Here is a 25,785-nt window from a genome sequence, read left to right as displayed (position 1 = left end):
CTCTTCCAGATCCGCCAGTCAGCCGGGATCTGCCAGAACTGCCAGTCGGCCAGGATCTGCCAGTCGGCCAGGATCTGCCAGTCAGCCAGGATCTGCCAGTCAGCCAGGATCTTCTGAAACCACCAGCCAGCCAGGATCTGGTAGATCTATCTACCTGCCTGAGCTTCCTCTCACTCCTGAGCTTCCTCTCACTCCTGAGCTTCCTCTCACTCCCGAGCTTCCTCTCACTCCCGAGCTTCCTCTCACTCCCGAGCTTTCTCTCACTCCCGAGCTTTCTCTCACTCCCGAGCTTTTTCTCACTCACGGGCTTTCCCTCAGTCCCGAGCTGCCTCAGTCCCGATCTGCTCCTCAGTCCAGTGGGGTTCTGGGTGAGGACTACTAGGCCATGGTCGGCGGCGAGGGTGGACTATCCAGGGACGCGAGGAGAGGGGACTAAGACATTGACTGAGTGGGGTTCACGCCCCGCGCCGGAGCCGCCACCATGGACAGACGCCCACCCGGACCCTCCCTATTGTTTTGAGGTGCGTTCGGGAGTCCGCACCTTAGGGGGAGTTCTGTCACGCCCTGGTCGAAGTATTTTGTGTTTATCTTTATGTATTGGGTAAGGCCAGGTGTGGCATGGGTTTTTGTATGTGGGCGTGTATATATTGGGATTGTAGCTAGTGGGGTGATCTAGCAAAGTCTATAGCTGTCTGGAGTGGTTCTCAATCAGAGGCAGGTGTTTATCATTGTCTCTGATTGGGAACCATATTTAGGCAGCCATATTCTTTGAGTTTGTCGTGGGTGATTGTCCTTAGTGTCCTTGTTCCTGTCTGTGTTAGTTTTCACTAGTATAGGCTGTTTCGGTTTTCGTTACGTTTATTGTTTTGTAGTGTTTGTGTTATTTCGTGTTTACGTTTGTTTGATTAAACATGGATCGCAATCTACACGCTGCGTTTTGGTCCGACTCTCCTTCACCACACCTAGAAAACTGTTACAAAAGGTGACTTTAAAACAGTATCAGAGTTTAATGGCTGTGAGAGGAGAAAACTGAGGATGGATCAACAACATTGTAGTTACTCCACAATACTTACCTAATTTACAGACTGAAAAGAGGGATGCCTGTACAGAACAAAACTTTTCCAAAATATGCTTCTTGTTTGCAAGAAAGGCACTAAAGTAACGCCCTGGTCTTTGTTTTCTTTATAATTTGGTTAGGTGTGACGAGGGTGGTTTGTTTTAGTTTTTGTATTGTCTAGGGTTTTTTGTATGTTTATGGGGTTGTTAACTAGTCTAGGTGTTTATATGGCTATGGTTGCCTAGATTGGTTTCCATTTATCGTTGTCTCTGATTGGGGACCATATTTAGGTAACCATATTCCTTGGGTAGTTTGTGGGTTCATATTCTATGTTTAGTTGCCTGTCTGCACTAGCCATATTAGCGTCACGGTTCGTTTTGTTGTTTTGTTAGTTTTGTTCAGTGTTCGTTCTTTCTTTCATTAAATAAATATGTTCGCCTACCACGCTGCGCCTTGGTCTCCTCCATATGACGACCGTGACAACAGCAAAACATTTGGCAAAGCAATCAACTTGTTATCCTGAATACAAAGTGCTTTGTTTGGGGCAAATCCAACATAACACATTAATGAGTAGCACTCTCTGTATTTTAATGCATTGTGGTGGTTGCATCATGTTCTGGGTCTGGTTATAATCGTTTACGGACTGGGGAGTTTTTCAGAATAAAAAAGAAACAATAGAACAGGCAAAATCCTAGAGGAAAACCTGGTTCAGTCTGCTTTCCAAGAGACACTGGGAAATGAATTCACCCTTCAGCAGGACAATAATCTAAAACACAAGGCCAAATATACACTTGTTGTGTCTTGGGCTATGCCAGATTAAGTGATATGACATGCTATTCTATAAAATAATTTCTCCTTAATTAACTAGAGTCGGGGCACCACAAAATAATATTTATCGAGCGGTTATCTTCCAAATAAACTCTTAAATATCTAGTAATATTTTACATCAATAGCAGTCAATGTTAATCCTCACCTTAATGCAGTCTCATCTGAAAGTTGTAAATTCTTGGTTATCTTCATGAACGCTGGCTAACAAGTTGAATCAGCAATACAAAATTGGGTTTAATTATTTATTTACTAAATACCTGACTAATCACACAGAATTACACATACATACAATTAATCATAACTTGATTGCAAATTATGTCATAAAGGAAAACGTCCCTGGCGGAACAGACATGACAGCTTGTTACACAAAAGAAAAGGGGCTGGGTTTGAGTGAAAGAGCGGGAAGACTGAGGACCAAAGTGCGAAGCTGTGCTATCATAAATACAGTATCTTATGCATTCTAAATTACCACCCATTTGGAAAAGGAAAATGCAATAAATATGTACTCTGAGCTGCACTTCAGTAGGTTGGTGGTAGATGGAAGGCCGTGTTGCCAAACCAAGTCCTTTGAAGAATGTCTTTGGTGGTCAATTGGATACGTTGTAGTAATGTCGTTGTGTGGTAGACGGGATACTCTGTCTGTTCCTTCCTAACCTGCATTTGCAGCTGCTGTTGCTAACTCAATGGCTAGGAGGTATCACTTCTGTAGTGAATAAGAGTTCAAAGTTCATACCATTCGCAACCAAAGCTCACGCTGATGTTGGCTTCGTTCTGTAGTTATTATCTGAACCATTCTGACATCGGACCATCGTCCGCACATCCTCGGAACAGGAGGTCACATTTTCGTCAAGGGCTTTATATAGTGGAGGGAAGAAAAGGGGTGTGTTTCATAGTTTACAACCTATGTCTCTTCACGTGGGCGGGCCACTAAGTTGGGCCTAATTCACTCATGAAAACCCAATTCTCACATTTTAAAAGCTAAAATTACATTTCATCCCATCACGAATAATGTCATATTCAAACATTTAAATTGAACAACAATTCCATGTGAATCCGATAACTCTGATGTGTAGACTTTCCACTGTAGAGTTTGTCATCTTATCATTGATGAGAATGTCTCAGATGACAACCGAACTGACATGATATTCATTAAGTACCACCGCATATGTGCAATTGTTCGGATTACCAGAATATAGTTAATTTCCCCCCACCTTCTGATGTTCCCAGAATCTCTATGTTAACCAAGGGATTTTCACATTTCACATCAGTAGGGTAGAGAGAGGAAAAAGGTGGGAAGAGGTATTTATGACTGTCATAAACCTACCCCCAGGCCCACGTCATGACAGTAGGGTAGAGAGAGGAAACAGGGGGGAAGAGGTATTTATGACTGTCATAAACCTACCCCCCAGGCCAACGTCATGACAGTAGGGTAGAGAGAGGAAACAGGGGGGAAGAGATATTTATGACTGCCATAAACCTACCCCCAGGCCAATGTCATGACAGTAGGGTAGAGAGAGGAAACAGGGGGGAAGAGGTATTTATGACTGTCATAACCTACCCCCCAGGCCAACGTCATGACAGTAGGGTAGAGAGAGGAAACAGGGGGGAAGAGGTATTTATGACTGTCATAAACCTACCCCCCAGGCCAACGTCATGACAGTAGGGTAGAGAGAGGAAACAGGGGGGTAGAGGTATTTATGACTGCCATAAACCTACCCCCCAGGCCAACGTCATGACAGTAGGGTAGAGAGAGGAAACAGGGGGGTAGAGGTATTTATGACTGCCATAAACCTACCCCCCAGGCCAACGTCATGACAGTAGGGTAGAGAGAGGAAACAGGGGGGAAGAGGTATTTATGACTGTCTTATTTTAATGTTCTTCCCAGTCTGTCTGCTGGGATTTCCTGTTTGGTCGTCTGCTTGTTGCAGGAGGATCATCAGCTGATTTGACACATCTGGACAGGCTATAAAGGGTGGCCACATCAGCCAACACTCTCTCTCTTCCCTGACTGGCAGGCTGGCTTCCTCCACCTTTCGGTTGTTGGTTGGTTTTCACCAGACAGTCTTTCCTTTCATCCACATACTGCATATACTACTGATCCTACAGACATCCACAGCTTATGTTATATTTTGGGATTTATTATTATTTTGTTTATTAAATGCATTCCTTGTTACATTTACGTCATGCGTGGTCTGACTTTGTTGTTACAAACTATAAGCACAGTGACACAGTGGGGACTCGTCCAATTGGAGATTTTGTTTATATGGTAGTTTTGGTAGTATGTCATTTGGCACATTTGTTTTGTTTGCATTTGGACTCCCTGTTTCGTGTATAGTCAGCATGGAGCACTGTGTAGAGGGAGTCATTGGACTCATTTGGACTCCCTGTTTTGTGCATAGTCAGCATGGAGCACTGTGTAGGGCGAGTCATTGGAATCGGCTGTGCTAAACTTAAAATGCAATGAGGTACTATTTGTTTGGCAGTATTTGTTAAAGGCAAAGTGTCAACCATTAATTATTTTCCAGATATTTTTGTAAGAAGCAGGTTTGGTGGATGCTGGAAGGAAGCAGCATTTCTCCCCTGTGTGTTGGTCTATGTTGTTTTCTCTCTCTAGTGTGGTGGAGACCATGGAGATCAGTCATGTGGTTCTCTCTCTAGTGTGGTGGAGACCAGTCATGTGGTTCTCTCTCTAGTGTGGTGGAGACCATGGAGATCAGTCATGTGGTTCTCTCTCTAGTGTGGTGGAGACCATGGAGATCAGTCATGTGGTTCTCTCTCTAGTGTGGTGGAGACTATGGAGATCAGTCATGTGGTTCTCTCTAGTGTGGTGGAGACCAGTCATGTGGTTCTCTCTAGTGTGGTGGAGACCAGTCATGTGGTTCTCTCTCTAGTGTGGTGGAGACCATGGAGACCAGTCATGTGGTTCTCTCTAGTGTGGTGGAGACCAGTCATGTGGTTCTCTCTCTAGTGTGGTGGAGACCAGTCATGTGGTTCTCTCTCTAGTGTGGTGGAGACCAGTCATGTTGTTCTCTCTCTAGTGTGGTGGAGACCAGTCATGTGGTTCTCTCTGTGGTGGTGTGGAGACCAGTCATGTGGTTCCATGGAGACCAGTCATGTGGTTCTCTCTCTAGTGTGGTGGAGACCAGTCATGTGGTTCTCTCTCTAGTGTGGTGGAGACCATGGAGACCAGTCATGTGGTTCTCTCTCTAGTGTGGTGGAGACCAGTCATGTGGTTCTCTCTCTAGTGTGGTGGAGACCAGTCATGTGGTTCTCTCTCTAGTGTGGTGGAGATCAGTCATGTGGTTCTCTCTCTAGTGTGGTGGAGATCATGGAGATCAGTCATGTTGTTCTCTCTCTAGTGTGGTGGAGACCATGGAGATCAGTCATGTGGTTCTCTCTCTAGTGTGGTGGAGACCATGGAGACCAGTCATGTGGTTCTCTCTCTAGTGTGGTGGAGACCAGTCATGTGGTTCTCTCTCTAGTGTGGTGGAGACCATGGAGATCAGTCATGTGGTTCTCTCTCTAGTGTGGTGGAGACCAGTCATGTGGTTCTCTCTCTAGTGTGGTGGAGACCATGGAGACCAGTCATGTGGTTCTCTCTCTAGTGTGGTGGAGATCAGTCATGTGGTTCTCTCTCTAGTGTGGTGGAGACCATGGAGACCTCAGGGAGTGGTGGTTTGCTGAGTGTGGTGGCACCCCAACCCAGACCTGTCACCGGTTCTCCCAGACCTGTACACCAGCATCCCAACCCAGACCTGTACACTGGCACCCCACCCAGACCTGTACACTGGCACCCCAACCCTAGACCTGTACACTGGCACCCCAACCCAGACCTGTCACTGGCACCCCAAGACCTGTACACTGGCACCCCAACTCTAGTGTGGTGGAGACCCAGACCTGTACACTGGCACCCCAACCCAGACCTGTACACTGGCACCCCAACCCAGACCTGTACACTGGTTCCCCAACCCAGACCTGTACACTGGCACCCCAACCCAGACCTGTACACCGGCACCCCAACCCAGACCTGTACACTGGCACCCCAACCCAGACCTGGTACACTGGCATAACCCAGACCTGTACACTGGCATCCCAACCCAGACCTGTACACTGGCATCCCAACCCAGACCTGTACACTGGCACCCCAACCCAGACCTGTACACTGGCACCCCAACCCAGACCTGTACACTGGCACCCCAACCCAGACCTGTACACTGGCATCCCAACCCAGACCTGTACACTGGCACCCCAACCCAGACCTGTACACTGGCATCCCAACCCAGACCTGTACACTGGCACCCCAACCCAGACCTGTACACTGGCACCCCAACCCAGACCTGTACACTGGCACCCCAACCCAGACCTGTACACTGGCACCCCAACCCAGACCTGTACACTGGCACCCCAACCCAGACCTGTACACTGGCACCCCAACCCAGACCTGTACACTGGCACCCCAACCCAGACCTGTACACCGGCACCCCAACCCAGACCTGTACACTGGCACCCCAACCCAGACCTGTACACTGGCACCCCAACCCAGACCTGTACACCGGCACCCCAACCCAGACCTGTACACTGGCATCCCAACCCAGACCTGTACACTGGCACCCCAACCCAGACCTGTACACTGGCACCCCAACCCAGACCTGTACACCAGCACCCCAACCCAGACCTGTACACTGGCACCCCAACCCAGACCTGTACACTGGCACCCCAACCCAGACCTGTACACCAGCACCCCAACCCAGACCTGTACACTGGCATCCCAACCCAGACCTGTACACTGGCACCCCAACCCAGACCTGTACACTGGCACCCCAACCCAGACCTGTACACTGGCACCCCAACCCAGACCTGTACACTGGCACCCCAACCCAGACCTGTACACTGGCACCCCAACCCAGACCTGTACACAGGCACCCCAACCCAGACCTGTACACCGGCACCCCAACCCAGACCTGTACACTGGCACCCCAACCCAGACCTGTACACTGGCACCCCAACCCAGACCTGTACACTGGCACCCCAACCCAGACCTGTACACTGGCATCCCAACCCAGACCTGTACACCGGCACCCCAACCCAGACCTGTACACCAGCACCCCAACCCAGACCTGTACACTGGCACCCCAACCCAGACCTGTACACCGGCTTACAGGATACCCACAAAGTGATCAATACCCTCAACTGGTAGATGAGGACGTACACCAATACAAACCTTTAACAATATCTGAGTCAAGTTTCAATGTGCACAAGAACAGGAGAGAGGATACACCCATGTAGAATCACCTGTATCTGACTCAGAAGAGAATGACAATACGGATTCACAAACCAATGATTCTACAGAGCCTGTGTCCGGAAAAACACTTCACTGACACTTTCTCATCCCATCCTACCAGGAAGATATAACCTTCAGATATATGCAGCATAGTCAGAAGCACTGGCTTTTCCAAAACGATCTGCAAGCTTCTCAAGTTGAGATATAGTACTTGGAGCTATGCCAGAAAACTGTACTTTTTGAATTGCCACCAGAATGTTTTGCAATTTCTCTTTTAAAAAAGAGAAAAAGGAAAGGACATTCATTGTCCCAGTGTCCCTTACCTTGAAAGTAGTTAACTCTGACTATATCATTTCTACCTGATTCGCCAACCTGAGGAAAACATGTATCTGCTCTGAACCTTCAAAGCTTTTTCTGGGAGGAGAGAAGTACTCTTTTCGGGCAGTTTCAGTATGACGACCAGGATCCAACAAAACTTTAATTGATCAAGACATCCTCATCTGATAGGACTGCTGTCTCGCTAGGAGTTGTGCATTGTGCTCACTAATATAAGTTGAATACGCTCTGGTACTGAATTCTTAAACTGCTCAAGTACCACCAAATTAGACAATTCCTCAAGTGCATCTACCTCTGAGGCAGAGCACCAATGATTAAACTGAGACAAAATTACGTGAAATTCTATGTAGATTTGCTTGTCACCTGTTTATATGCCTCTGGGACCAACTCGTAGGTTTTTAACATTTCCACTGTTTCATAGACCGACTTAATGCTGAATAAGCCTGTTGATGCTCGTTGGAAGTGGCAGTGCTTGCTAACTTTTACTGTATTAGAAAGGGAAGCACAGCCGCGAGCTACCCAGTGACATGAGCCTACCAGACGAGCTAGATATAACTTATATGCTCACTTTGAGGCAAGCAACACTGAAGCATGCATGAGAGCACCAGCTGTACCGGACAACTGTGTGATCGTAATCTCCGTAGCCGATGTGAGTGAGACCTTTTTAAACAGGTCAACATTCACAAGGCCGCAGGGCCAGACAGATTACCAGGACGTGTACTCAGAGCATGCGCTGACCAACTGGCAACTGTCTTCACTGACATTTTCAACCTCTCCCTGACTGAGAATGTAATATCAACATGTTTCAAGCAGACCACCATAGTCCTTGAGCCCAAGAACATCAAGGTAACCTGCCTAAATGACTACCAACCTGTAGCACTCACGTCTGTAGCCATGAAATACTTTGAAAGGCTGGTCATGGCTTACATCAATACAGTTATCCCAGAAATCCTTGACCCACTCCAATTTGCATACAAACCCAGCAGATCCACAGATCGTCATGACGTCCCTCTAAGGCCCTTCTGCTAGCTTGCTATCCCCGGCCCGCTAGCTGTCTGAATTTCCGTGTCTCTGGCCTGCCGAGCTACTCACTGGACCCCTATGATCACTCGGCTTCGCATGCCTCTCCCTAATGTCAGTATACCTTGTCTACTGCTGTTTTGGTTAGTAATTATTGCCTTTTTTCACTGTAGAGCCTCTAGCCCTGCTCAATATGCCATAGTTAACCCTTTTGTTCCACCTCCCACACATGAGGTGACCTCACCTGGTATAAATGATGTGTCTAGAGACAATATCTCTCTCATCGTCACTCAATGCATAGGATTAACTCCACTGTATTCACATCCTACCATACCTTAGTCTGTACATTATGCCTTGAATCTATTCTACCGTGCCCAGAAACCTCCTTTTACTCTCTGTTCCAAACACAATAGACGATCAGTTCTTATAGACTTTAGGTCCCGTCCAACTTCTCCTCTGTTCCTCTGGTGATGTAGAAGTTAATACAGGCACTGCAGTCCCCGGCATCGCTCCAAATCCCAAGGCGCTCTCATTTGGTGACTTCTGTAACCGTAAAAGCCATGGTTTCATGCATTTTAACATTAGAAGCCTCCACCCTAAGTTTGTTTTATTCGCTGCTTTAGCACACTCTGCCAACCCGAATGTCTTAGCCATGTCTGAATCCTGCCTTAGGAAGACCACCAAAAACCCGGACATTTCCATGCCTAACAATAACATTTTTCGACAAGACAGAAGTGCTAAAGGGGGTGGCATTGGAGAGATAGTCTGCAGAGTTCTGTCAAGTTATCCAGGTCTGTGCCTGGATAAACCCCCCTCTGACCCCAGCTGTGCCCTGGATACCATATGTGAATTGATTGCCCCCTATCTATCTTCAGAGCTCGTGCTGCTAGGTGACCTAAACTGGGACATGCTTAACACCCAGGACATCCTACAATCTAAACTTGATGCCCTCAATCTCACACAAATTATCAATGAACCTACCAGGTACAACTCCGAATGCGTAAACACGGGCACCCTCATAGATATCATCTTAACCAAACTGCCCTCCAAATACACCACTGCTGTCTTCAACCAGGATCTCAGCGATCACTGCCTTATTTCCTGCATCCGTAATGGATCTGTGGTCAAACGACCACCCCTCATCACTGTCAAACGCTCCCTAAAACACTTCAGCAAGCAGGCCTTTCTAATCGACCTGGCCCGGGTATCCTGGAAGAAATTTGACATAATCTCATCAGTAAAGGATGCCTGGTTATTCTTTAAAAGTGCTTTCCTCACCATCTTAAATAAGCATGCCCCATTCAAAAAATCTCGAACCAGAAACAGATATAGCCCTTGGGTCACACCAGACCTGACTGCACTTGACCAGCACAACATCCTGTGGCATACTGCATTAGCATCGAATAGCTCCCGCTATATGCAACTTTTCAGGTAAGTTAGGAACCAATATACACAGGCAGTAAGGAAAGGAAAGGCTAGATTTTTCAAACAGACATTTGCATCCTGCAACACAAACTCCCAAAAGAAAAAGAGCACCTCCTCCCAGCTGCCCACTGCACTGACGCTAGGAAACAATGTCACCACCGATATATCCACGATAATTGAGAATTTCAACAAGTATTTTTCTACGGCTGGCCATGCTTTCCACCAGACTACCCCCTACCCCGGTCAACAGCCCTGCACCACCCACAAGACAATGGGCAAGACAATCCGGACTCTTTCTAAAAGGATCTGCCGAAATTGTTGCAACCCTTATTACTAGCCTGTTCAACCTCACTTTCGCATCGTCTGAGATCCCCAAAGATTGGAAACTGCCGTGGCCACCCCCTCTTCAATGGGGGAGACAACCTAGACCCAAACTGCTACAGACCTACAGTGGGGCAGAAAAGTATTTAGTCAGCCACCAATTGTGCAGGTTCTCCCACTTAAAAAGATGAGAGAGGCCTGTCATTTTCATCATAGGTACACTTCAACTATGACAGACAAAATGAGAAAAAGAAATCCAGAAAATCACATTGTAGGATTTTAAATTTATTTATTTGCAAATTATGGTGGAAAATAAGTATTTGGTCAATAACAAAAGTTTATCTCAAGTATTTGTACTCTTACGCTATTCATTGACTACAGTTCAGCGTTTAAAATCATGGTGCCCTCAAAGTTCATCACTAAGCTAAGGACACTGGGACAAAACACCTCCCTCTGACTGCAAGGCACTACAAAGGGTAGTGCGTACAGGACATCTTTACCAGGCGGTGTCAGAGGAAGACCCTAAAAATGACCTAAGACTCAAGCCACCCTGGTCAGACTGTTCTCTGCTACCGCAAGGCAAGAGGTACCGTAGCGCCAAGTCTAGGTCCAAGAGGCTTCTTAACAGTTGGACAGCTAATCAAATGGTTACCTGGACCCCACACCCCATTTTTATGCTGCTGCTACTCTGTCAATTATCCTTTAATTTGTACATGTAAGTCACTTACATGTACAAATTACCTCAATTACATCGACTAACCTATATGTTGACTCTGCACCGGTACAACCTTTATACAGTTGTGGACAAACATTTTGAGAATGACACAAATATTAATTTCCACAAAGTTTGCTGCGTCAGTGTCTTTAGATATTTTTGTCAGATGTTACTATGGATACTGAAGTATAAGTACAAGCATTTCATATGTGTTAAAGGCTTTTATTGACAATTACATGAAGTTGATGCAGAGTCAATATTTGCAGTGCTGACCCTCTTTTTCAAGACCTCTGCAATCCGCCCTGGCATGCTGTCAATTATCTTCTGGGCCACATCCTGACTGATGGCAGCCCATTCTTGCATAATCAATGCTTGGAGTTTGTCAGAATTTGTGGGTTTTTGTTTGTCCACCCATCTCTTGAGGATTGACCACAAGTTCTCAATGGAATAAAGGTCTGGGGAGTTTCCTGGCCATGGACCCAAAATATCTATGTTTTGTTCCCCGAGCCACTTAGTTATCACTTTTGCCTTATGGGAAGGTGCTCCATCAAACTGTTCCTGGATGGTTGGGAGAAGTTGCTCTCGGAGGATGTGTTGGTACCATTCTTTATTCCTGGCTGTGTTCTTAGTCAGGCAAAATTGTGAGTGAGTCCACTCCCTTGGCTGAGAAGCAACCCCACACATTAATGGTCTCAGGATGCTTTACTGTTGGCATGACACCGGACTGATGGTAGCGCTCACCTTGTCTTCTCAAGCCCTAAACAATCAGAAAGGGGATTCATCAGAGACAATGACTTTACCCCAGTCCTCAGCAGTCCAATCCCTGTACCTTTTGCAGAATATCAGTCTGTCCCTGATGTTTTTCCTGGAGAGAAGTGGCTTCTTTGCTGCCCTTCTTGACACCAGGACATCCTCCAAAAGTATTTGCCTCACTGTGCGTGCAGATGCACTTACACCTTCCTGCTGCCATTCCTGAGCAAGCTCTGTACTGGTGGTGCCCCGATCCCACAGCTGAATCAACATTAGGAGACAGTCCTGGCGCTTGCTGGACTTTCTTGGGCGCCCTGAATCCTTCTTCAGAACAATTGAACCGCTCTCCTTGAAGTTCCTGATGATCCGATAAATGGATGATATCGGTGCCATCTTACTGGCAGCAATATCCTTGCCTGTGAAGTCCTTTTTGTGCAAAGCAAGGATGACGATACGTGTTTCCTTACAGGTAACCATGATTGACAGAGGAAGAACAATAATTCCAAGCACTACCCTCCTTTGGAAGATTCCCGTCTGTTATTCAAACTCAATCGAACTCAATCAGCATGACAGAGTGATTTCCAGCCTTGTCCTCATCAACACTCACACCTGTGTTAATGAGAGAATCACTGACATGATGTCAGCTGGTCATTTTGTGGCAGGGCTTCAGCACAGTATGCTAGTTCACACAGGGTTACTGGCTTCAGCACAGTATGCTAGTTCACACAGGGTTACTGGCTTCAGCACAGTATACTAGTTCACACAGGGTTACTGGCTTCAGCACAGTATGCTAGTTCACACAGGGTTAGTGGCTTCAGCACAGTACTCTAGTTCAAACAGGGTTACTGGCTTCAGCACAGTATGCTAGTTCACACAGGGTTACTGGATTCAGCACAGCATGCTAGTTCACACAGGGTTATTGGCTTCAGCACAGTATGCTAGTTCACACAGGGTTACTGGCTTCAGCACAGTATGCTAGTTCACACAGGGTTACTGGCTTCAGCACAGTACTCTAGTTCACACAGGGTTACTGGCTTCAGCACAGTATGCTAGTTCACACAGGGTTACTGGCTTCAGCACAGTACGCTAGTTCACACAGGGTTACTGGCTTCAGCACAGTATGCTAGTTCACACAGGGTTAGTGGCTTCAGCACAGTATGCTAGTTCACACAGGGTTAGTGGCTTCAGCACAGTATGCTAGTTCACAGGTATGAGCATTATGGAGAAACTGTGTCTGTCATCCTATCATGCCGATTGTAGTGCCCTCTGAGTTTTGCCAGACAAACCTTCCATGATAATGTTGCTGAACATTTGAGAGTTAAGAAAACCTATGACTGTATTTTGCGTACATTTTTCTGGCCAAGGTTGAAACGGGACATCTCTGCTTACATTAAAACATGTCACACATGCCAGTTGACTGGTAAACCAAATCAGTCAATTAAACCTGTTCCTCTGTTTCCTATTCCTGCCGTTGGTCGACCTTTTGAACATTTTATAATTGACTGTGTTTGTCCTTTTCCCCGCTCTAAGTCTGGCAGCTATTTTCTTACAGTGATGTGCCAAGCAACAACCAGGTACCCTGCTGCTTATCCACTACGTGCAATAACTACTAAGTCTGTTGTGAAGGCTTTATTTAATTTGTATTTAATTTTTTATTTTACCTTTATTTAAATAGACAAGTCAGTTAAGAACAAATTCTTATTTTCAATGACGACCTTGGAACAGTGTGTTAACTGGCTGGTCTAGGAACAGTGTGTTAACTGGTCTAGGAACAGTGTGTTAACTGGCTGGCCTAAGAACAGTGTGTTAACTGGCTGGCCTAGGAACAGTGGGTTAACTGGTCTAGGAACAGTGGGTTAACTGGCCTAGGAACAGTGGGTCAACTGGCCTAGGAACAGTGTGTTAACTGGCCTAGGAACAGTGTGTTAACTGGCTGGCCTAGGAACAGTGGGATAACTGGTCTAGGAACAGTGGGTTAACTGGCCTAGGAACAGTGTGTTAACTGGCCTAGGAACAGTGGGTTAACTGGCCTAGGAACAGTGTGTTAACTGGCTGGCCTAGGAACAGTGGGTTAACTGGCCTAGGAACAGTGTGTTAACTGGCTGGCCTAGGAACAGTGGGTTAACTGGCTGGCCTAGGAACAGTGGGTTAACTGGCTGGCCTAGGAACAGTGGGTTAACTGGCTGGCCTAGGAACAGTGGGATAACTGTCCTAGGAACAGTGGGTTAACTGGCTGGCCTAGGAACAGTGGGTTAGGCTGGCCTAGGAACAGTGGGTTAACTGGCCTAGGAACAGTGGGTTAACTGGCTGGCATAGGAACAGTGGGTCAACTGGCCTAGGAACAGTGGGTTAACTGGCCTAGGAGCAGTGGGTTAACTGGCTGGCATAGGAACAGTGGGTTAACTGGCCTAGGAGCAGTGGGTTAACTGGCTGGCATAGGAACAGTGGGATAACTGTCCTAGGAACAGTGGGTTAACTGGCTGGCCTAGGAACAGTGGGTTAACTGGCTGGCCTAGGAACAGTGGGATAACTGTCCTAGGAACAGTGGGTTAACTGGCTGGCCTAGGAACAGTGGGTTAGGCTGGCCTAGGAACAGTGGGTTAACTGGCCTAGGAACAGTGGGTTAACTGGCCTAGGAACAGTGGGTTAACTGGCTGGCCTAGGAACAGTGAGTCAACTGGCCTAGGAACAGTGGGTCAACTGGCCTAGGAACAGTGGGTTAACTGGCCTAGGAACAGTGGGTTAACTGGCTGGCCTAGGAACAGTGGGTCAACTGGCCTAGGAACAGTGGGTTAACTGGCCTAGGAGCAGTGGGTTAACTGGCTGGCATAGGAACAGTGGGTCAACTGGCCTAGGAACAGTGGGTCAACTGGCCTAGGAACAGTGGGTCAACTGGCCGGCCTAGGAACAGTGGGTTAACTGGCTGGCCTCGGAACAGTGGGTTAACTGGCTGGCCTAGGAACAGTGGGTTAACTGGCTGGCCTAGGAACAGTGTGTTAACTGGCCTAGGAACAGTGGGTTAACTGGCTGGCCTAGGAACAGTGGGTTAACTGGCTGACCTAGGAATAGTGGGATAACTGGCTGACCTAGGAACAGTGGGATAACTGGCTGACCTAGGAATAGTGGGATAACTGGCTGGCCTAGGAACAGTGGGTTTACTGGCTGGCCTAGGAACAGTGGGTTAACTGGCCTAGGAACAATGGGTTAACTGGCCTAGGAACAGTGGGTTAACTGGCCGGCCTAGGAACAGTGGGTCAACTGGCCTAGGAACAGTGGGTCAACTGGCCTAGGAACAGTGGGTCAACAGGCCTAGGAACAGTGGGTTAATTGGCTGGCCTAGGAACAGTGGGTTAACTGGCTGGCCTAGGAACAGGGGGTTAACTGGCCTAGGAACAGTGGGTCAATTGGCTGGCCTAGGAACAGTGGGTTAATTGGCTGGCCTAGGAACAGTGGGTTAACTGGATGGCCTAGGAACAGTGGGTTAACTGGCTGGCCTAGGAACAGTGCGTTAACTGGCTGACCTAGGAACAGTGGGTTAACTGGCTGGCCTAGGAACAGTGGGTTAACTGGCTGGCCTAGGAACAGTGGGTTAACTGGCTGGCCTAGGAACAGTGGGTTAACTGGCCTAGGAACAGTGCGTTAACTGGCCTAGGAACAGTGGGTTAACTGGCTGGCCTAGGAACAGTGGGTTAACTGGCTGGCCTAGGAACAGTGGGTTAACTGGCTGGCCTAGGAACAGTGGGATAACTGTCCTAGGAACAGTGGGTTAACTGGCTGGCCTAGGAACAGTGGGTTAGGCTGGCCTAGGAACAGTGGGTTAACTGGCCTAGGAACAGTGGGTTAACTGGCTGGCATAGGAACAGTGGGTCAACTGGCCTAGGAACAGTGGGTTAACTGGCCTAGTGGGTTAACTGGCTGGCATAGGAACAGTGGGTTAACTGGCCTAGGAGCAGTGGGTTAACTGGCTGGCATAGGAACAGATAACTGTCCTAGGAACAGTGGGTTAACTGGCTGGCCTAGGAACAGTGGGTTAACTGGCTGGCCTAGGAACAGTGGGATAACTGTCCTAGGAACAGTGGGTTAACTGGCTGGCCTAGGAACAGTGGGTTAGGCTGGCCTAGGAACAGTGGGTTAACTGGCCTAGGAACAGTGGGTTAACTGGCCTAGGAACAGTGGGTTAACTGGCTGGCCTAGGAACAGTGAGTCAACTGGCCTAGGAACAGTGGGTCAACTGGCCTAGGAACAGTGGGTTAACTGGCCTAGGAACAGTGGGTTAACTGGCTGGCCTAGGAACAGTGGGTCAACTGGCCTAGGAACAGTGGGTTAACTGGCCTAGGAGCAGTGGGTTAACTGGCTGGCATAGGAACAGTGGGTCAACTGGCCTAGGAACAGTGGGTCAACTGGCCTAGGAACAGTGGGTCAACTGGCCGGCCTAGGAACAGTGGGTTAACTGGCTGGCCTGGCAGTGGGTTAACTGGCTGGCCTAGGAACAGTGGGTTAACTGGCTGGCCTAGGAACAGTGTGTTAACTGGCCTAGGAACAGTGGGTTAACTGGCTGGCCTAGGAACAGTGGGTTAACTGGCTGACCTAGGAATAGTGGGATAACTGGCTGACCTAGGAACAGTGGGATAACTGGCTGACCTAGGAATAGTGGGATAACTGGCTGGCCTAGGAACAGTGGGTTTACTGGCTGGCCTAGGAACAGTGGGTTAACTGGCCTAGGAACAGTGGGTTAACTGGCCTAGGAACAGTGGGTTAACTGGCTGGCCTAGGAACAGTGGGTTAACTGGCTGGCCTAGGAACAGGGGGTTAACTGGTCTAGGAACAGTGGGTTAATTGGCTGGCCTAGGAACAGGGGGTTAACTGGTCTAGGAACAGTGGGTTAACTGGCCTAGGAACAGTGGGTCAACTGGCCTAGGAACAGTGGGTTAATTGGCTGGCCTAGGAACAGTGGGTTAACTGGATGGCCTAGGAACAGTGGGTTAACTGGCTGGCCTAGGAACAGTGCGTTAACTGGCTGACCTAGGAACAGTGGGTTAACTGGCTGGCCTAGGAACAGTGGGTTAACTGGCTGGCCTAGGAACAGTGGGTTAACTGGCTGGCCTAGGAACAGTGGGTTAACTGGCCTAGGAACAGTGCGTTAACTGGCTGGCCTAGGAACAGTGGGTTAACTGGCTGGCCTAGGAACAGTGGGTTAACTGGCCTAGGAACAGTGCTTAACTGGCCTAGGAACAGTGGTTAACTGGCCTAGGAACAGTGCGTTAACTGGCTGGCCTAGGAACAGTGGGTTAACTGGCTGGCCTAGGAACAGTGGGTTAACTGGCCTAGGAACAGTGGGTTAACTGGCCTAGGAACAGTGCGGTGGCTGGCCTAGGAACAGTGGGTTAACTGGCTGGCCTAGGAACAGTGGGTTAACTGGCCTAGGAACAGTGCGTTAACTGGCCTAGGAACAGTGGGTTAACTGGCTGGCCTAGGAACAGTGGGTTAACTGGCTGGCCTAGGAACAGTGGGTTAACTGGCTGGCCTAGGAACAGTGGGTTAACTGGCTGGCCTAGGAACAGTGCGTTAACTGGCTGACCTAGGAACAGTGCGTTAACTGGCTGGCCTAGGAACAGTGGGTTAACTGGCTGGCCTAGGAACAGTGGGTTAACTGGCCTAGGAACAGTGCGTTAACTGGCTTGTTCAGGGGCAGAATACAGTTCCTCTCTGTATTTGGCATTCCTAAGGTCATTCAGAGTGACCAAGGCTCTGATATTACTCTCATGTTTGTACAAGTGCTTCAGCGTAACACGCAGAGTCTCGGGTGTGTTAGATTGTTCTCATCAAACCTTGAAGTCTCTCCTGTGTGCATACTGTATAAAGCTAGACATCTGGGGAAGAGTAGAGCCACCACTAAATTGACTCTATTATGTAAATAGTGTTCGTAATAGACTGTTCTCTACTGGTGAAATGGCAAAAGAGAAACTGGAAAGTGCACAAGTGAAGATGAAGCATATTGATGACCGTGGGTCTGAATGTAGACAATTTAGCCCTGGTGACCAGGTTTTAGCTCTGTTACCTATTGTAGTTTCACCTTCTCAGGCAAGAACAGTGGTGGCAAAAAGTACCCAATTGTCATAATTTATTAAAAGTAAAAATACTGTAAAGAAACAGCAGGTCACGAACCCTCGACCTTCTAGTCCGGCGTGCTATCGACTGTGCCGCTCAAGCATGCTCGGCCGACAGGGTCGATTTCCTTATAAACCCAGGGTCGTTACAATACCTTGATAGAAAAAGTACTCTAGTAAAAGTAAAAGTCACCCAGTAAAATACTACTTGAGTAAAAGTCTAAAAGTATTCGGGGTTTTAAATTTACTTAAAGAATCAAAAGTTAATGTAAAAATCATTTCACGTTCCTTACATTAAGCAAACCAGACGGCACAATTGCCTTGGTTTTAAACAGACAATTGCCTTGGTTTTAAACAGACAATTGCCTTGGTTTTAAACAGACAATTTCCTTGGTTTTAAACAGACAATTTCCTTGTGTTAGAGTGTGCCAGGGGCACTCAGACATCATTTACAAATTAGGCATCTGTGTTTAGTGAGTCTGCCAGATCAGAGGCAGTAGGGATGACCAGGGATGTTTTCTTCACGTGTGTGAATTGGACCATTTGCCTGTCATGTTAAGCATTTGAAATGTAATGAGTACTTTGGGTGTCAGGGAAACTATATGGGGTAAAAATACATCATTTTCTTCATGAATGTAGTGAAGTAAAAGTTGTCAAACATATAAAAAGTAAAGTAGAGAATAAAACGACTTAAGTAGTACTTTAAAGTATGTTAAACGTAATGTTAAAGTATGTATACTTAAACTACTGGTCAAGAAACATGATGTGTCTTTTAGGCCGTGCTCAGATCATTGTAGAGGTAACATTAAGAAGCCTGGTGGATCTTTTAGGCCGTGCTCAGATCATTGTAGAGGTAACATTAAGAAGCCTGGTGGATCTTTTAGGCCATGCTCAGATCATTGTAGAGGTCACATTAAGAAGCCTGGTGGATCTTTTAGGCCGTGCATAGATCATTGTAGAGGTCACATTAAGAAGAAGCCTGGTGGATCTTTTAGGCCATGCTCAGATCATTGTAGAGGTCACATTAAGAAGCCTGGTGGATCTTTTAGGCCGTGCATAGATCATTGTAGAGGTCACATTAAGAAGAAGCCTGGTGGATCTTTTAGGCCATGCTCAGATCATTGTAGAGGTCACATTAAGAAGAAGCCTGGTGGATCTTTTAGGCCATGCTCAGATCATTGTAGAGGTCACATTAAGAAGAAGCCTGGTGGATCTTTTAGGCCATGCTCAGATCACTGTGAAGGTAACATGATGCTTTTCTTCTTCCCTGTATGGAGGATTGTGTTGAAGGATAGTGGCAGGTTTTCACAACCTCTGGACTGAATTGTTTACAGTAATGCTTTTTTGGTTTGCAGAACCCAACACAGAAGCTTATGATGTGGGTGCTGTTTTTGCAGCTGTACCATTTGGACAATTTCACCAAATCAAGGTAAAAAAAAATAATGTCCTTGTCGATGTCTTGTCCTTCATGCCATAGTTTTTGTTATTGTTTTTGGGATAAGTTGCCTGTGCTCTCCTGTCTCCCTCTTGATTCCCCGGTTCTGTCTCATTCTCTCCCTCTTAAAGTCCTTAGGATCCGGAGGTCGCTGACGTGGGACAGGGAGGGGTGTGGACACACACTGTCCAATCAAGCTACACACCATCACTATAACCTCTAGAGGACACACACTGTCCAATCAAGCTACACACCATCACTATAACCTCTAGAGGACACACACTGTCCAATCAAGCTACACACCATCACTATAACCTCTAGAGGACACACACTGTCCAATCAAGCTACACACCATCACTATAACCTCTAGAGGACACACACTGTCCAATCAAGCTACACACCATCACTATAACCTCTAGAGGACACACACTGTCCAATCAAGCTACACACCATCACTATAACCTCTAGAGGACACACACTGTCCAATCAAGCTACACACCATCACTATAACCTCTAGAGGACACACACTGTCCAATCAAGCTACACACCATCACTATAACCTCTAGAGGGAGGAGGAGGAGAAGGAGGAGAAGGAGGAGAGCAGGAGGAGGAGAAGGAGAGGGGGAGGAGAAGGAGGAGAGCAGGAGGAGGAGAGGGGGAGGAGGAGGAGAGCAGGAGGAGGAGAAGGAGGAGAGCAGGAGGAGGAGGAGGAGGAGAGGGGGAGGAGAAGGAGGAGAGCAGGAGGAGGAGGAGGGAAGGAGGAGAGCAGGAGGAGGAGGGGAGGAGAAGGAGGAGAGCAGGAGGAGGAGGAGAAGGAGGAGAGCAGGAGGAGGAGAAGGAGGAGAGCAGGAGGAGGAGGAGGAGAGGGGGAGGAGAAGGAGGAGAGCAGGAGGAGGGAAGGAGGAGAGCAGGAGGAGGAGGGGAGGAGAAGGAGGAGAGCAGGAGGAGGAGGAGAAGGAGGAGAGCAGGAGGAGGAGGAGAAGGAGGAGAGCAGGAGGGAGAAGGAGGAGAGCAGGAGGATGAGGAGGGGAGGAGAAGGAGGAGAGGGGGAGGAGGAGGAGGAGAGCAGGAGGAGGAGGAGGGGAGGAGAAGGAGGAGAGCAGGAGGATGAGGAGGGGAGGAGAGGGGGAGGAGGAGGAGGAGAGCAGGAGGAGGAGGAGGGGAGGAGAAGGAGGAGGAGGAGGAGAAGGAGGAGAGCAGGAGGAGGAGGAGGAGGAGGAGAGCAGGAGGAGGAGGGGGAAACAGGGAAAATACTTTCATTACTCTATTTTGTTAAAACCATTGTTGGTTATTAAGGGTTTGTACAGTAAACATTTCACCTGTCGAAATTAGCGCAATTGACCTCTAACATAACAACAGAAAAGTGTTGGGACCTCAAAATAACACAAGAACAGTGTTGGGACCTTAATATACACTGCTCAAAAAAATAAAGGGAACACTAAAATAACACATCCTAGATCTGAATGAATTAAATATTCTTATTAAATACTTTTTTCTTTACATAGTTGAATGTGCTGACAACAAAATCACACAAAAATTATCAATGGAAACAGTGTTGGGACCTCAATATAAAACAAGAACAGTGTTGGGACCTCAATATAACACCAGAACAGTGTCAATATAACAACAGTACAGTGTTGGGACCTAAAAAAAACCACAACAACAGTTTTGGGGCCTCAATATATCATCAGCACAGTGGAGGTACCTCAATATAACACTAGAACAGTGTTGGGACCTCAATATAACACCAGAACAGTGTTGGGACCTCAGTATAACAACAGAACAGTGTTGGCACCTCAGTATAACACCAGAACAGTGTTGGGACCTCAATATAAAACAAGAACAGTGTTGGGACCTCAATATAACACCAGAACAGTGTCAATATAACAACAGAACAGTGTTGGGACCTCATTAATACACCAGAACAGTGTTGGGACCTCATAACACCAGAACAGTGTCAATATAACACCAGAACAGTGTTGGGACCTCATTATAACACAAGAACAGTGTCAATATAACACCAGAACAGTGTTGGGACCTCATTATAACACCAGAACAGTGTTGGGACCTCAATATAACACCAGAACAGTGTTGGGACCTCAGTATAACACCAGAACAGTGTCAATATAACAACAGAACAGTGTTGGGAACTCAGTATAACACCAGAACAGTGTTGGGACCTCAATATAACACCAGAACAGTGTTGGGACCTCAATATAACAACAGAACAGTGTTGGGACCTTAGTATAACACCAGAACAGTGTTGGGACCTCAATATAAAACAAGAACAGGGTTGGGACCTCAGTATAACACCAGAACAGTGTTGGGACCTCAATATAACACACGAACAGTGTCAATATAACACCAGAACAGTGTTGGGACCTCATTAATACACCAGAACAGTGTCAATATAACAACAGAACAGTGTTGGGAACTCAGTATAACACCAGAACAGTGTTGGGACCTCAATATAACACCAGAACAGTGTTGGGACCTCAATATAACAACAGAACAGTGTTGGGACCTCAGTATAACACCAGAACAGTGTTGGGACCTCAATATAAAACAAGAACAGTGTTGGGACCTCATTAATACACCAGAACAGTGTCAATATAACACCAGAACAGTGTTGGGGCCTCAATATAACACCAGAACAGTGTTGGGACCTCAATATAACACCAGAACAGTGTTGGGAACTCAATATAACACCAGAACAGTGTTGGGACCTCAGTATAACACCAGAACAGTGTTGGGACCTCAGTATAACACCAGAACAGTGTTGGGACCTCAATATAACACACGAACAGTGTCAATATAACACCAGAACAGTGTTGGGACCTCAATATAACACCAGAACAGTGTTGAGACCTCAGTATAACACCAGAACAGTGTTGGGACCTCAGTATAACACCAGAACAGTGTTGGGACCTCAATATAACACCAGAACAGTGTTGGGACCTCAATATAAAACAAGAACAGTGTTGGGACCTCATTAATACACCAGAACAGTGTCAATATAACACCAGAACAGTGTTGAGACCTCAGTATAACACCAGAACAGTGTTGGGACCTCAATATAACACCAGAACAGTGTTGGGACCTCAGTATAACACCAGAACAGTGTCAATATAACAACAGAACAGTGTTGGGAACTCAGTATAACACCATAACAGTGTTGGGACCTCAATATAACACCAGAACAGTGTTGGGACCTCAATATAACACCAGAACAGTGTTGGGACCTCAATATAACACCAGAACAGTGTTGGGACCTCAATATAACACCAGAACAGTGTTGGGACCTCATTAATACACCAGAACAGTGTTGGGACCTCAATATAACAACAGAACAGTGTTGGGACCTCAATATAACACCAGAAAAGTGTTGGGACCTCAGTTTAACAACAGAACAGTGTTGGGACCTCAATATAACACCACAACAGTGTTGGGACCTCAGACCATGAATTGTTAACGCATGTGCACACACATAGATGAGAGGTAGAGAGAGGGAGAAGTAGAGAGAGAGAGACGAACCAATGTACACACCCACACGGGTTAATCTAGCATGGTATCTGACCATCCTCTATTAAATATTAAGCAGAAAACCCTCAGGCTGTGCGCTCTTCAAAACCTTCCAAACTTTATTTATTTATTTACAGATTTGTTTATTCCTGTTCTGTGCCTCAGACACCACAGGGTGATAAGGTTCAGAGACAAAAAGGGAAGGAGATAGAGGGTGCAGGAGGGAGAAAAAGAGAGAGGGAGAGATTCAGCCCTTAAAGCAGAGCCAATAAACAAATCCCCCAGAGGGACAGAAAGACAGAGAGTTATCTTGTCAGAGGAATGCTAGTGGTTAGTGTTGAGGAGTGAAGACCAGTGGTTAGTGTTTTGGAGTGAAGGCTAGTGGTTAGTGTTGAGGAGTGAAGACTAGTGGTTAGTGTTTTGGAGTGAAGACTAGTGGTTAGTGTTTTGGAGTGAAGACTAGTGGTTAGTGTTTTGGAGTGAAGACTAGTGGTTAGTGTTTTGGAGTGAAGACTAGTGGTTAGTGTTTTGGAGTGAAGGCTAGTGGTTAGTGTTGAGGAGTGAAGGCTAGTGGTTAGTGTTAAGGAGTGAAGGCTAGTGGTTAGTGTTAAGGAGTGAAGGCTAGTGGTTAGTGTTAAGGAGTGAAGGCTAGTGGTTAGTGTTAAGGAGTGAAGGCTAGTGGTTAGTGTTAAGGAGTGAAGGCTAGTGGTTAGTGTTAAGGAGTGAAGGCTAGTGGTTAGTGTTAAGGAGTGAAGGCTAGTGGTTAGTGTTAAGGAGTGAAGGCTAGTGGTTAGTGTTAAGGAGTGAAGGCTAGTGGTTAGTGTTAAGGAGTGAAGGCTAGTGGATTGTGTTAAGGAGTGAAGGCTAGTGGTTAGTGTTAAGGAGTGAAGGCTAGTGGTTCGTGTTGAGGAGTGAAGGCTAGTGGTTAGTGTTGAGGAGTGAAGGCTAGTGGTTAGTGTTGAGGAGTGAAGACTAGTGGTTAGTGTTGAGGAGTGAAGACTAGTGGTTAGTGTTGAGGAGTGAAGACTAGTGGTTAGTGTTGAGGAGTGAAGGCTAGTGGTTAGTGTTTAGAAGTGTACAGGGAGTGAAGGCTAGTGGTTAGTGTTGAGGAGTGAAGACTAGTGGTTAGTGTTTAGAAGTGAAGTCTAGTGGTTAGTGTTTTGGAGTGAAGGCTAGTGGATTGTGTTAAGGAGTGAAGGCTAGTGGTTAGTGTTGAGGAGTGAAGGCTAGTGGTTAGTGTTAAGGAGTGAAGGCTAGTGGTTAGTGTTAAGGAGTGAAGGCTAGTGGATTGTGTTAAGGAGTGAAGGCTAGTGGTTAGTGTTAAGGAGTGAAGGCTAGTGGTTAGTGTTAAGGAGTGAAGGCTAGTGGTTAGTGTTTTGGAGTGAAGTCTATTGGTTAGTGTTAAGGAGTGAAGGCTAGTGGTTAGTGTTAAGGAGTGAAGGCTAGTGGTTAGTGTTTAAGAGTGAAGGCTAGTGGTTAGTGTTAAGGAGTGAAGGCTTGTCGGTTAGTGTTTTGGAGTGAAGGCTTGTGGTTAGTGTTAAGGAGTGAAGGCTAGTGGTTAGTGTTAAGGAGTGAAGGCTAGTGGTTAGTGTTGAGGAGTGAAGGCTAGTGGTTGGTGTTGAGGAGTGAAGGCTCGTGGTTAGTGTTAAGGAGTGAAGGCTAGTGGGTAGTGTTGAGGAGTGAAGGCTAGTGGTTAGTGTTGAGGAGTGAAGGCTTGTGGTTAATGTTGAGGAGTGAAGGCTAGTGGTTAGTGTTGAGGAGTGAAGGCTAGTGGTTAGTGTTGAGGAGTGAAGGCTAGTGGTTAGTGTTGAGGAGTGAAGGCTAGTGGTTGGTGTTGAGGAGTGAAGGCTAGTGGTTGGTGTTGAGGAGTGAAGGCTAGTGGTTAGTGTTGAGGAGTGAAGGCTAGTGGTTAGTGTTGAGGAGTGAAGGCTGGTGGTTGGTGTTGAGGAGTGAACGCTAGTGGTTTGTGTTTAGGAGTGAAGGCTTGCTGGACTTAAAATACAATTTATTTAACATTTAATTAACCAGGCATGTCAGTTAAGAACAAATTCTTAATAACATTGGCGGTCTACCTCGACCAATCCCAGACGACGCTGAGTCCCTACGGTACTCCCAATCACTGCCGGGTTGTGATACATCCAGGAATCGAACCAGGTTCTGTCGTGACTCTAGCACTGAAAAGCAGTACCTCAGACTGCTGCGCCTCTCGGGAGCCCTTTCTACCATGTTGCGTTCTTCAAGACTTTCAAAATGGTTGAACAAACCATGTGTCACACTTAAATCCATCCCCTCAGGTGTGCCACGGCTAAACTTGTCCCCCAGGTAGGGGTATGTGTATGTTAACTGCGATTCTGAGTAGTGTGGTCAATTCCAAGAGTGGGACTGTTTGTAGGTCGTAAAACACCGAGATAAACACTCCTGTAATAGAGACAACAACTCCACATCCAGACTCATTGAGAGAGAGAGGAGAGAGAGACAGAGAGAGAGACAACAACTCCACATCCAGACTCATTGAGAGAGAGAGGAGAGAGAGAGAGAGACTATAGAGAGAGAGACTATAGAGAGAGAGACTATAGAGAGTGATGTGTAATGTTTACTGTTAATTGTTATTGTTTATTTCACTTTATATATTCACTTTATATATTATCTACCTCACTTGCTTTGGCAATGTTAACACATGTTTCCCATGCCAATAAAGCCCTTGAATTGAATTGAATTGAATTTAATTGAGAGAGAGAGAGAGACTAGAGAGAGAGAGACTATAGAGAGAGAGACAGAGACAGAGAGACAGAGAGACAGAGAGAGAGAGACGTGTCGTCAGATGCCCGGGAGACAACAGCAGAGTGAAGGACAGATGTACCTGGAAACTTTCACAGTAGGAGAACCAGACTAATCTGGAGGAGGCGAGCACTGTGCATGCTAATGATCACTACGATTAGGGCAAACACACACACAGATGAAAAAGCACTTGTATGAGAGAAATAGATT

The 25,785-nt window shown here is 46.8% G+C and overlaps 1 protein-coding gene across 1 annotated transcript; it reads left to right on the top strand.

The window, feature by feature from the left end:
• Positions 1–5,538: 5,538 nt before the first annotated feature.
• LOC127909085 (uncharacterized) lies at positions 5,539–7,062 on the top strand. Its single transcript, XM_052468992.1, has 2 exons — positions 5,539–5,941; positions 5,987–7,062. Exons 1-2 carry the CDS (start codon positions 5,539–5,541, stop codon positions 7,060–7,062), a joined length of 1,479 nt encoding a protein of 492 aa, XP_052324952.1.
• Positions 7,063–25,785: the final 18,723 nt, after the last annotated feature.

This window comes from Oncorhynchus keta, chromosome 19 (assembly GCF_023373465.1).
Source record: "Oncorhynchus keta strain PuntledgeMale-10-30-2019 chromosome 19, Oket_V2, whole genome shotgun sequence".
In the NCBI taxonomy this organism is placed as follows: domain Eukaryota; kingdom Metazoa; phylum Chordata; class Actinopteri; order Salmoniformes; family Salmonidae; genus Oncorhynchus; species Oncorhynchus keta.
This window is presented reverse-complemented; position numbering and strand designations above follow the sequence as displayed.